The 14,052-nt window shown below is 37.1% G+C and overlaps 1 protein-coding gene across 16 annotated transcripts in view; it reads left to right on the top strand.

Moving 5' to 3' along the window:
• The window catches only part of Mast4 (microtubule associated serine/threonine kinase family member 4), a 594,077-nt gene that overhangs the window by 182,417 nt on the left and 397,608 nt on the right, over nucleotides 1–14,052 (top strand). For 15 of the 16 annotated variants that reach the window (XM_087189591.1, XM_087189613.1, XM_087189592.1 and 12 more), the window contains one exon: nucleotides 428–552. In XM_087189591.1, the coding sequence (XP_087045717.1) occupies nucleotides 428–552 (125 nt within the window). Of the gene's footprint in view, nucleotides 1–148; nucleotides 243–427; nucleotides 553–14,052 lie in introns of all 16 variants that reach the window. The other variant, XM_087189602.1, reaches the window with a different exon arrangement.

The raw sequence follows: 14,052 nt of genomic DNA, 5'->3' as shown, positions 1-14,052 counted from the left end.
GGGTTCTTTTAATTGGTTATGTTTTAAAATTTTTATTTTTACTTGTTACAACCATATCACTCCCCCAGTACAGTTATAAATGCCCACCTTTATTTCTATAATGCTGAGCATGCTTTGTGTGTTTACATATATCCTCAACACATTCCAGTGAAACAAGCAGATGGGAAAACCCACTTCATCTTCCCCTGATGAAGAAAGCTATGGTGTGCAGGAGATGAAGGGAGTTTCCATGGAATGTTAAGGTCAGAACCCAGTTGTGGATCTCCTGACTTATTTCAAACAAATCTTCTGTGGTTGCTATTAATCAGTCTAATTACCGAGTATGGCAAAATAGATACAGAAGAATGACTGGGAAGAGACCCACCATTGTTGCAGAACTACTGCTGTCTAACTGCCACTTGCATTGTCTTCTCTTCTACCCCAACAGGGAGATACCTCCTTCCAAACCCAGTGGCGGGGCAGGTGTGGCCAGCCTCAGCTGAGACGTCCAACCTCGTGCGCATGCGCAGCCAGGCCCTGGGCCAGTCAGCACCCTCGCTTACTGCCAGCCTGGTGAGTGACTTCGTGCTTGGGTTAGAGTAGAGTAGAGTCAGGATTGTTGTCAGAGTTGCCTTAACTTGCCACCTCCATAGGGACTATTTAGTATATTGTGTTTAAGTAAGTTTAAACTAATCTACATGTGGCATTGAGCACAGACTGGGCAATCTGAAATCCTTTGCTTTCAGTGTGTTAATTTCTACTCCTAGCCCCCAAACTTGGAATATTTCAGTGTTGGCTCTGTGTCCACCCTTTCCTTTGAAGAAATGAAAATATTTCTAGGCTTTTTTGTTTCTTAAACTTTTTATTTAATTTCAGACTTACAGAAAAATTACCAGTTTATTCTGTGTTCTTGATTCAGTTAAATAACATCTTGGCCAATTTGCCTCATAATTTGTATTCTGTGTGTGTATGGACGCATGGATTTACATTCACACATACATGCACATAACTTTTTGATTTATCTGAGAGTAAGTTGTGTATACTGCATAGCCCTTTGTTACCATGCTTAACCTGAGTGATTTTGTGGCTGATATAATCCTATTACCTATTTTGATCTGTGTTTCATTATTGTCATTGACTTAGTCATATCTTTTATAGCATTTTCTTTCTCCAGTATAAGATCCAACTTATGGTCATGTATTTTCTTTAATTGCTCAATTCTTTGGCCTCTTTAATGTGAAATGTTTCTTTGTCTTTTCTGAGGTGAACATTTTTGAAGAAGTAATTTTAATGGAATATTTCTCATATTATGTTTGTCTGTATGATGAGATTCAGGGTTTTGCATTCCGGACCAGAATCAGGCATTGAGGATATATCCTCAAGGTGTGATGTTTTCAGGCTCCTGATGTCCACCTGCCCCTCACTATGATGTTAGTTTTGATTGTCCACTCAAGCTGTTGCACAATTTTTCCACCATAGTTATGACTTTTTCTCTTGTAATCAATAAACAGTCTTTTAGGGGGAGATACTTTCAGGCCTTGCAAACATGCTTCCCATGAAAAATTTTGTCTGCATTTAGGATCTGTTGGTGGGTCTTGCTAGGGCCATTTTTTTTCTATGATGATTAAAAATGACAGGGACTGGCATTATAGATCAGTGATAGAGTGCTTGTCTAACATGCTGGAGGCCGTGGGTTTCATTCTGAGCACTGAAAAGAAAGAAGGTGGCTTTTCCAACACAAGCACTCTCCATATTCAACAGCTGGTACACCACATAAATATTTGTGTATTTGTTAGCAGCAGAAACTTGCACATCATTGTCCCCTACTGTGAAGAGCTTTATTTTTTTTTGAGTGGTGTATAAGCTATTTATTATTTTTTTCCATTAAGTTTATTGGTACATTTTAGATATACAGTACAGTTACATTCATCATTGGGATCTTGTACCTTTACATGAGTATCTAAGTTCTTATTTTTTCCCCATTCCCCTGCCCTCCCTTCACCCCCTCTACCCTTTCCTATTTACAAAGACTTTGTTTCCATTTTTTACTTTTCTCATATTTTTTATTTTCCCATCTTTCCTTTCCCCTACCCCTCCTACTTCCTCTACTCCTTTAGACCTTTTGTGAAGAACTTTATTTTTAACCATGATGCTTACTAGAATTTTTTTTAATCAGCTAACCTTACTTCTCTATCTATCCCTTGACTTGGCTTAGGAGTCTATACTTTACTTTTGCATTAGTGATAGGGTTGTATGGTATGGAAATAGATTTTAAAATATCTTTTATAGGTGAAGATATAAGTAATATATAAATCAGTGTATTATATCTCATAATTTTATCCATTGGTAATATATTGTGTTAGCTATTTGGGAATCATACAATAATGCTGAGATTTGATATAGGTCCGGACGGTAGTCCTGCTTTTACCATTAAGTAGCTGTATATATTTAGACAAGCCACCTACTTTCTCAACTCTATCATGTCATCTGCAACTATAAGATGAAAAGACATGTTAAATAGTCCATCAAGTTGCTTTTAACTCTGGAATTCCCTGATTCTACTTTCAGAATAATGGAGGTTTTGAATGTATGGAAGAGTTATCTCTCGAGAAGTTTCCTTTAGGATATTTTGTGACTTTAAAATTGACTATTATTCTTTAACTAGAATTCATTGTTTTCCTCATGAAAATAGAGTTAAAATGATAATAGATAACATTTTCTTCTACCTCACATCCCCGGTCCTAAGTGATTTTTACTCTTTGAGGAATTTTTTTAAAAGCTTCTTTTGCTGTAAGCATGTACTTTTTAAAAGGAAAGTACCACAAATCATGATTTTTTTGACAGAAGTGCTTTTCAGCCACTGCTGAATACTATTCGTAACATTTAACTTATAATTTTGTATATTTATTGCTGAGTAAATAATTTTGATTAAAACAATACTGTCACAAAGTACTGTGTCCTAATCACGTTCCTGTTGCTGGAACAAAATAGCTGACACCCATAACTTAAAAGGAGGAGAAGTTTATTTGGTTTCAGTCAGTGGTCAGCTGGCTCCAAGGCAGAAACAACATGGTGGAAAGGCAAAGCAGGATATGCTGTTCAACCCACAGAATCCAGGAAGCAGAAAGAGAAGGGAGAAGCTGGGGATGAGAATACACCCACCTCCAAGCAGGCCCCTGTACCTTTACTACTCAACTCACTGATAGATGAATCTACTGATGAGCTTAACGCCCTTAGATCCAATCACCTTCCAAGTACATGAGGGGGCAATTTGTATCTAAATCATAACATACTGTATCTTATTGCCTAATAATGCACATTATTAGTCACATATCCAGATAAGGAAATTCACCCAAGATACTGGGAAAGCACACCATAATGAGAACTACTAATAGAAAGCATGGAAGAGCACCTCTTAATATCTGCCAGATGACATTCTTATCAAAGAATCTCTTAAATCATTAGCTGATCTATCTGCAAGTTTTATGCTTACAGTGTTTGCTTAAGATCAACTGGAGAATATGGTGAAATTCCTTGTGAAGTAAACTTGAAATAGTTGTTTAGCATTTTAATGTCTCAAATACTAGTGATATTATAGTCTGTTATTATTATATTGTGGGTAAATTTGGGCACAGAAGCCAGAATGTGATCAGCCATTTATTGCTAGGTTGTGAAAGTTTAACATTTAACCCTTATGTTAGCTTTCCCTTCAGAGGATTAGTTCTCAAATGTAGTCTGTGGAAAATGTTTTGTTCCAAGTCTCTGTTGTATTCAGGGCAGCAGCAGCCACACAGGAGCTTCCAGGAAGCCTGCCCTCTTGATTTCTTCTGCAGTGATGTGTCCAGACTGCTCTGCCATTGTTTCAGTGTGTCACTCAGATAGATGTTAATGCCTCCCCTTGCTATTAGTACCTTTTGTAGGACTGCACAGCTAAAGGGACATTAAAGTTTAATATTTGGCATTTCTACCATGTTTGGATTGGATTACATCTAAATTATTTCTGCCAGTTGCAATTGACATTTGATAGAGAATGACACCAAAGTTGTAGAAATTGATACCTTTGAGAAGAACTTCATTTTTTCTTCCTTGTTTTCCTTGCCTTCCAAGCAAGCTGCTGTCTGTGGAGGTTCATTGTATAGTAGATAATCCCTCACTGATTGAGCTCTCCTCTTGGCCACTGTTCCAACCTGGTGACCTCCCTTAGAGCATAAGTCATCCTTCGCTGTCTCTCTTAGCATTTATCATGTTGTACCTTTGTTTTTGCTCTTTGTGTTTATGCCTCGTTATTCCCCACTAGACTACAAGCACCTTGAGGGCAGAATTCTTACCTGATTTGATTTCCTACTACCCACTGCTTTTAGCACAATGCCTTGCAAGGTGGAGGAATTTGATAAATAATGTTGTAGGAACAAATAATTATTCATGGAAAATGACAGATGCTTTAATTTCAAGGTGAGAGTGATAGTGTGACCCTGTGTGCTGTCGTGGGTGGCCTATAAGACCATCCATTTAAAGCATCTCTGGTTTTGTTGCTCAGTATGCACCTTGCAATTATGATTAGCCTAAGAGTCCATGTGATAAGCCAAATCCCATTTAGTTCTGCATCAGCTGTTCAAAAATTATGGCAGCAAAATTATAAATAGATTATCATTGCCCACATTCAGGGAATTCTCCATCTGCTTTTAAGGAGTCATATTGTTACATTTGTTTAAATATTTTGTTGATTTATTGAGCAACTAAGTTGAAGTGATACATGTGCCAAAGTATGGAAGAATTAGAAAAATTAGGAATTAGAGTGGTTTAAATGTCTAAATGACAGCATTGCTTTCAATGTAACAGAATTCCATGCTAATTACAACAACATATATTTCAGGAAAGTATCGGCCCTCCACCTGATAGGTATTAATATGTTAGTAATATATAAATGAAGGCCCCGTGGCTTGGAAGGTATGAATTTTAGTAAATACATGACCTATAGTGATTTAAATGCCATAGGCAAACTTGAAGGTAATGCTAACTACCTTCTCAAGGAGGAGATTAATTCCTAGCCTAAAGTGTCTGGTTTTCCTTGGCAATGCTAAATGTAGTTGTATTCCTTTTCCCAGACACATTGGGCATTTCAGATAAATGGCATGTTGCCAGTTCATCCTAAGTAGCCTAGTAGCTGGCAGAATACATGCTCAGCCAGTGTCTGCCTGCTGGGACACCAGCCGGGAGTGCTGATGAAGTGTCAGATGTATACTTCATATACATTAATCTGAAGAGGGGAAAACTCATTTTCCCATTTGCTTCCTCCATCTTTCTGTCCCTCCCCACACACATGGGTAGTTTATCAAGGAAGTCATAGTCGTCAGAAGCAGGGGATTTATACAGATGCTGCTTTCTGGCAAGAAGGATGGAAATTTCAGGAGGCAAAAGCAGGACCAGTGGTAGAAAATAAGGTTGTAAGCCTTGATAACTGAAGTTTAGAAATGGCGTATGCGGCCATCAAAAGAAATATTCACCATGTTTATACTTTGAAATAATAGATGGAGGGGTGGAAGTACTTTGGAAATTAATTTTTCAGTTTTTTCTCCAATTTTGTTTGATGTGAATGAGGTGCCTTGTCATTTTTGTTCTTGTGAAGGTCCCATTCATGTCCTTTCTCACTGAGGTCTTGCTTGAACATGTATGTGAAACTGTTCCCTTTATTGCTTGCTACATCTCCAAGGGTTTGTCATCTTTGACTGTGCCATGTCATTTACTTAATTTATTTACAGTCATCATTCAGTGTCCATGGGAGAGGAGTTCCAGGAACCCCTTGGATTCCAAAACCTACAAATGCTCCAGGCCCTTGTATAAAATGGCATAGTATTTGCATATAACCTGTGTATACCTGCCTGTATACTTAAACCATCACTAGATTTCTTATAATATCTAATATAGCACAAGTGCTATATAAAGTTTTTACACTGTATAGTTTAGAAAATAGTGACAAGAAACAAAGTATATGTGTATATATATGCATTATGGACTTTTTTTCAAATATTTTTTATCTGTTAGTGGCTCAATGCATGATGCAGAAGCTATGGATAAGAGGGTCAGCTATTTCTTTCTTAACCCCTTGATGTAAATTTAATCAAGTCTAGAGTAGTGTGTGGTAGATAATTGCTGTTCACTGATTTGTTGAATACATAAACAAATATATTTCCTTTTTGTACATTTTTCAGTTCCCTAGCACTGACTATGGTATATTTATTTTGTTTTTTAATCTATGATAAATATTTTTAGTTTATATTATATATGCTAACCAAGGAGTTGCTCTTCACACTGCAGAGACACTAAGGGAACTGTATTTAGGAATTAGGCTGTAATCATTCAGTTTGAAAATGGTAACAAAGGGAAAAAGCAGAATTATTGAAGTCATAGTGGCCTCTTATCCACTCCAGATTCTTACGTGTGAGCCTCAGTTTCTCCACCTGTAAAATGGCACTGATGGGTGTCCTAACCTTATAAGGTTGTTAGAATTAAGTGTGTAGATTCTGTGTAGTACTTTGTGCCATGTTGTGACTCAAGAAACACAGTTATATGTGTTCCTGGTGTTGGTAGGAAGAATATTTCTTGGAGAATGTGTGCTAGGCTTAACTGGGGTGGCATTATCAGAAGAGAGGAAAGCTCTTTTCCCTCAGGTGGTTTAATTTGAGGTGGGAGCTTGACCTTTTTGTCCTTCCCTTGCATGATGGTAGACTAGCTTGTTTCTTTTTTCCTCATCTTTCCTTAAAATTTTCAAGCTGAAACAATTGGAAGATACCTTGCTAGAAAACTTCACTTTTTAAACAGGGTGCTTGCAAATACTGTTTTTCAATTTTTAAATATTAGGTTAAGTGGCATAATCTTCTATTTCTTCAGTAGCTGTCATTTGACATCATATCTATTTCTTTTAATGGAAAAATTATATTTCATGATGCACTATAAATATTAAAAACCAAACTACTTAAACTGTAATATATTCAGAGAGCCTTGATGAATATTCATCTTTTCCATTTGCAAAAATGCATTATGAGGAATCAGGGAAAATTCACTAAACATGCAAAAGTGTATTTTTCCTTTTTAATTCATTCAGAATGTAGACATGTAATGTCAGCATTTATTTAGCATACACACTTTATTTGCAGTCATTTAATATTATATCAATACTTCATTAGTTGTATAGCTCAAAAACAAAAGCCTGATCCAAAGTCCAATTAGTGAACTCCAAGAGAGTATCTGTTAAATATTGATGTAGGAACAATTTGAATGCCCTTGGATAAATTGCTGAACAAAAGCTGTAGAATTCATTTATGAATTAGCATTTCTCCATAGCCATTATGCCTCAATTTAAAGACTATATGATATTCTAGTGCTAGATTTATCACAATTTATTAAACTATTTCCCTCTTTATTTCTAAGTTTTTCCTGTTGCAAATCATGATGATGGGTAGACTTCTAGTAAATCTTGTTCACCTCTGATTATTTCTTAGAGTGAATTTTAGCAGTGAGATTATTAGAACAAAAAATATCGGCATTGTTGTAGTTCTCCATAGATTTTACTACATTGTTTCTAGAAACACTTGGAATATCTAATTCTATATGTGGGAAAGTACATCTTAATCCAGCCAGCAGTTAACATTGTCTTCCTCTCAGAGAAAAAACTTTTCTGGTTTGTTTGGTAAAAATACTCTTAAAGCTGGGTTTTAAGTTGATGTAGTTATTGTGCACATTAAACTCTTAATATTACCGACAGGAGGTAAAGCAAATATGAAATTAAGCTTGTCTGTGCTTGCATACCATCTCCCTTCCATTCCCTAAGTCAGCTTACCATTCCAACTGTTGGTAACCTGTACTGCTCTTGGGATCCTGGAACTGCTGAGTGTGATTACAATGTGTGTAGCTGAAGGCATTATTCTACAGTTGAGAGTTTTTTTCATCTAGAAAGTAGTAATCTCAATTGTGAAATAGTGCCTTCAGCTGTGGACATTATAATCAGAGTCTCAGGAGTGCTTGTATTCCAGGAGTAATACATCTCATAGTTATTACCCTCTGAGCTACGGTTCTGTTTATAGTAAAGGGATGAATTTTCATAACTCAGTGCTGAAATAGCAATAGGGAGCCCCAAGCAGATTATTATAGGTCAGGCCTAATCCATGAAGATAAATCTCATTATGGGCTCACCTGGGCCCATCCACAGAGTAGCTGGTTTAACACGAGTCTGTAAATCAAAGATTAGCTTAAAAGTGAACTATAAAATCCTCGCTATAATCCAACTACTGTCTTTGTGAAGAGATACTCTAAATATCCTTGCACTAACAATGCTTGAATGCCTGAAACATAATTAGCAAATGACATGGGAAAGGCGTTGTGATCCAGTCTATGAATAAATGAAGAACTACACATTTGGGGGAGAAATATTTTGAAATAAAATTCCATTCAGAGTTGCCACTTAAAACATGCCCTGTCTTTTCATTTTTGCAGAGATTAAAAAGTATTCATTACCTTGTGTATGTGTTGCCCTTCCTGGGAAAGATGGAGACTTGCTGGTCCATCTCCCTGCACCCCTGTGGGGTGCCTGGACAAACCAGTCAGGTGTGGGCTTCCTTTATGAAGGGCATTCGAGAAAGTCAGTGGGGTGAATAGTGTCCATACATATTGTACAGGATTCAATAGAAGTGCATACCCTCTTTCAATTGTTTACTATCACAGAGGAAGCAAACCAAATTTATAATAGCAGTAATATATAGTGGTACATATCTGTGTGTGTGTGTGTGTGTGTGTGTGTGTGTGTGTGTGTTAAAGCTTAGGTTTCATTATTACCTCTTTGCCCAACTGGTGTCCCTCTCTAGGAGATGACTGACCTGCCTGCCATGCATAAAGAGGTAAATCACTTACTTCTCAGCTGTCTTATCCTTCACTGTATCTTTAGCACCAAGATTAGTGCCTGCTATGTAGTTAGTACTTAGGAAATGGTGACTAGTGAACATTAAAGAGGTCTTAATCCTGAATTTTAGTTTTCTGAGGTTTCTAGTATGATGTTTCCTGGAGAACAACCTATTTGAGAGCTCCACCTGTCAAGGATTTTGCTGAGTTCTGTGTGTGAGTAGATGATTGGGAGAAGGTGGCAAAGCAGTGAAGGCTGCCATCATGGAGGTGCCACTGGTACAGTGGTGGATGTGTGCTACTCAAGGGGACTTCTGGGGTGGCTACAGCTTGTCCTGTCTGGTGCCCTTTAGCCCACATGGTAATATATCAGCATTTTTCTGTCTGCTCTCTTATTTTTAAAAGGACTCTGCTGCTCAGAAAAAACAAGAAACCCAAGGTAATTAGAGTAGGGTATGAGAGGAAAGAGATGTAACATTTTTTGCCTTTGGAAAAATGCAAAATTGTTATTTTACTTCATAGACTTCTTAGGAAGTTCCTGATTATTTTAGTAGTGGGAAAGCAACCGGCTTTAATATTTTTCTAGATACACTTTTTTGGCTAATGTAATGAGAAGTATTGGTAATTGTATGTATTCCTTGTTTGTCGGCACCTGAAGCATCAATCTGGTGTTGGAATCTGAATCAGTATAGTCCCCATCATGCTCATTTTTCATTTAATTGACTATGAACAGAGTCCCTATTATACAATTAGTATTAAACCCTTTATAGTGAAGATGTAACACATGGTCTTGCTTTTGAGGACTTTATAAACCTGATTGAGAGGGCATTTTTGAGAAATCAGAGCAGGGTAGAAGATAACAATATGCTGGATTGTTTGCAGCTGTGAGAATTTATAGATGCAGAATGACAGGCTGCAGGTTTCTAAAAAAGCTTTGCAACTTGAACTGAGTTTTAAAAACAGTAGATTTGGGTTAGGCAAGCTTCCAAGTATAGTGGACCTGTTCATATAGTGGAGGGAATGGTAGAAAGAGTTAAAGCATCAGGGACAACGGTGCTTCTTCTTATGGGATATTTCTTGGGTAGTGAGGAAGACAGAGGGCCACAGGAGAACACAGAGGGTCCTAGATTATCAGTGGTAGAATGGCTTCTGACTTAATCAGATTTCCAGGGCACCACCACCATCTAAGTAAGAAGGATGCCCATGTGAGGTAGATGGGAACCTCCAACATCCTACACTTGATCTTAGCTAAAAGGCCGAGAAGCGATGTCTTCAACATCCTTATCAAGCAGTTCCTTTTTATTCAGGAAATCTTCATGGTACAGTACATTAGATATTGTATTCAAAAGGAAGTAAGTCTGTATTTTTGCTAGTTGCAATCACTAGATGTTAGTAATGGCCTACTGAGTTGTGAGATCTTTTTTTTGTGAAATGATACTGTGTTAATTTGCTTTTATGTAAAGAATGGAGCAGGGTAGTAGAGACCTACTTAGCTATTTGTGAGATACTAAATCCTTTCTTTTATTGATCAGAGCAATTAGCTTCCTTTTTTTAACTATTAAAACATGGTGCTAAGTAACGAAAGGCAATTTTACAAATAGAATGCAAAAGTATCAAACCGGCTTCAAGTTTTGATAATTCTGACCACCTCATACTAAGAACGATCGTTATTCCCGCCAACCCTAGAGCTTCTGCTAGTTTTTTTCCTCAGAGCCCTGACTTCTGTTCCTTCCATTTTCCTCTTACCTATTTTTCCTTTGTCTTTGTACATTTCTTTCTATCCAAGATGATTTACCACTAAAACTTGAGTCGTTTTCTTGCTGGTATACATCTGAAATCACCCAAGAATCAAAGATACCTCATTACTATTTCCACTGTAAAATTATGCATTCACTAAATAATATCTGAACTCTAATGTCATGGACTTATCTGTATCCCCAAGAAAATGGGAATACATTTGTCTTTCTTTTTGCAAGAATTAGGGCCTCTTCAATTCTTGACTATGAAAATCTATTAATGCAAGACAACAGCTTGTTTTTCTTTGATAATAGATGCCCACTGCTTTTCTTATATGAATGCTTATGTATGTGTATGCATTTCTTTCCTTGTTGGTTTGTATAAGACATTTTTTTTTCATCTGAGACACATGTAGTCATAAGTTTTAGCCTGATAAATAATGTGAAGCAGTGATATTACAAACTTCTAGTTAAAAAATCATTAATTAACAGCCCAGTTGCCCATCAACTGGAGACTGGATAAAGAAGATTTTTTTTGTATAAAATGGAGTACTACTCAGCCGTAAAGAACTAGAAACTAGAGACATTTATAGCTAAATGGATGCATGTAGAGGCCATACTTTTAAGTGAAATAAATAGGACACACATGTAAATACCGAATAGTTGCTCTTGTGTGAGAAACTAGAAGTGTAAATAAGGATTAAAATAGGACTGGGGATTTAGCTCAGTGGTTCTGCCACCTGCCTTGAAAGTGCAAGGTCCCAAGTTCGATCCCCCTACAAAAATAGATAAATAAAAATAAAATGTATAATTGATAATGTGAAATAGGAAGACATTGTCTAAAGGGGAAGTGGGAGGGGTAGGGGAAAGGAAAGAAGGGAAAGGAAAAAATATGAGAAAAGGAAAAAATGGAAACAAAATCTCTGTAAATAGGGAGGGGTGGAGGGGTTGAAGAAAGGATAGAATGGGGAAAAAATAAGAACCAAGATACATCATGTAAAGCTACAATGATGAATGTAACTATTGTATACCTAAAATGTAACAATAAACTTAATGAATAAAAAAAAACTTTAAGAAACTTTTAGGACACCCCCTCCTTATTTTCTGGAAAACATCCATCCCCTTGACAGATTCAATTGATTGAAGGCTGAGGGTTTCTCATCTTTAAATGTGTCTAAAGTCTGGCACAGTAACTTTGGCCATACCAAACCGCTTACCATTTCCCAAAGAGCAACAGACTCCTCTTCCTGGCTCTTCTTTACTCTGGAAAGAAAATTCTTCTCTGCACAATTCCACTGTGTGCCTGGCCAATACCTGTCCGCAACGTGGCCTGTGCAATTCCTCTTCTCTGACCTCTTTACCTACCCTCACTCCAACCCACGTAAAGGACCCTGCTTTGAATTATACATATCCAACCTTTTTCTAGTGTGGGCTACTGAACCCAGGGCCTCATGCATGCTAAGCAAGAGTTCTGCCATCAAGGTATATCCCCAGCCTAAAATTGTGCATATCTGAACCAAAGCATTTATTATATAATTATATTGGACTGTAAGGGTCTCTTTGCTGGTCTTTCCTTCCTCCCTTAGTCATTTCTTGATGGCCTGATTGTCCAAAGAGCCAGAAAAATGAGCATAGCTTATCTAGGTGTGGATATAATATATTCCACTGGGCAACTCTTGGCTGTGACACTACAGGAAATAGCACGGACTTTTGGGTTGTGCCCATAGCAACCTCTCTACATTTTAATTGACCTTTGAGAGCCTTGCTTTTGAAAATGAATTGAGGAACTGGAGGATTTTATGGGTAGAATAGACCTTGGTCACCCTTCTCCCCTTGCTCAGAGAGACCATGCTTACAGTGGTCCTCATCTAAATTGTGATCTGTTTTAAAAGCACTTGATTTAGAATTTAATTACTGTAAGCAGTTTAGAGTAGTGTTTAAGAGCATGGGTTTTAGCGCCTGACTTCCTGCCTTGGAATATTAAGTGTACCATTTACTAAATATGTGGCTTTAACCAAGGAGTTTAACTTCTCTGAACGACAGGAATATTAATAGTACCTGTCCTATGTTGTTGCTGGTATCAAGTGAGATCATACTTGTAAGGATGTCCACTTTGAATGCAAAAGGAGAGCACAATAAATGTTAATTCCTATTATCTTGGACGAGAGGAGCTGATATATTAATTTATTAAATCGGATATTTTTAAGGTTTTATTAAAAAAACTAAATATCTGAAATTTATGGTTTAAAGAATGGTTGAAGCTGGACTTGTCAGTGTCTCTATGATTATTTTCAGATAACTGCAAGTCTATCATGTTTTCTGCAGGACCATTTGTAAGGCATACAGCTTATTTGAAATCAGAAGTTATGGAGAAAGGATAATGTGACATTTTCATGAAGTAAACTGTAAGGGATGAGGCTATTGAAATATAAAATGTGACCAGAAAAAAAGACCCAGCCTCGTTCTTCTCATTCCTCTCACTGGATGACACAGAGAAGTTGCCAGGATCCTGGTCTTCATGAATCCTTTTTGTCAAAAATACGTTTTGTATAGAAATCTTGCTTTCTTTCGAATTGACACTTTGTATACCACCGTGCCTATATATTTGATCTTTAAATTATTACCTTTTTTTTAACTAAAAATATTTTTAACATTTCCATCTGCTTTTGCCCTTGAAAAATTTTGCTGTCATTTGCCCAAGTGTAACACAGGATGCCATGTAGGCTTCTGACACTTTTGCAGGCTCATCCTTTCAAGAAAATGTTTTTGAGTATCCATCCCTAATACATGAATGTGTTTAAAGATGATTTTCATTTGCTTAGAGGAGGTATTAAACATATTTTACACACCTGTGACTCTCCACTAGAAAACCATTAAAGAAGACACCTGCTGCAGGATGTCAGCAGGGGCCTGCAGGAAGGACTCTGCTAGCTGCTAACCATTTGGTGCCAGATTGTGCAGAGGACCAGGAGTTGGGGCAGGGGGTTGAAACTGTGGCTACTTTTTAGCCTTTAAGGACATGTTTTCGCCATCAGCCTTGGTGCATATCATCTGAGTTTCTCCTTAAATATCAACTTAGAAAATAGTCTAAGACCAACAACAAAAAGAGATTACAAAATGGAAACTGAAGGTCCATTTTTCTTTTCCCAAACTTCAGTTGAGCATATTGTTGTGATTCCTGTTTTCCAATGTGTAAGCCACTGGAATAAGCTATAAGGTCTGCCTTCTGAACTCTCTAGAGTACAGATTTACTGATTAAAAAGAGTTTTGAATATTTATTGAAGCTGCTTGTCTTTCTGGAAAAGTTTCATTTTGTTTTATTTTTCAATGAAAAGGATAGCAGATCTTTCTTACACATGTCATTAACTGCCACTAAATTGACACAAGTGTCGACGGTTATTGTGAGACCCATTTCAAAGCTAATTATGATAATTAGAATGTAACA

Source organism: Heterocephalus glaber, unplaced genomic scaffold, assembly GCF_053883595.1.
Source record: "Heterocephalus glaber isolate CG9 unplaced genomic scaffold, H.glaber_assembly_v1.0 deba00001543, whole genome shotgun sequence".
In the NCBI taxonomy this organism is placed as follows: Eukaryota; Metazoa; Chordata; class Mammalia; order Rodentia; family Bathyergidae; genus Heterocephalus; species Heterocephalus glaber.
The sequence above is the reverse complement of the archived record's forward strand: the minus strand, read 5'-3'. Positions and strand labels throughout refer to the sequence as shown.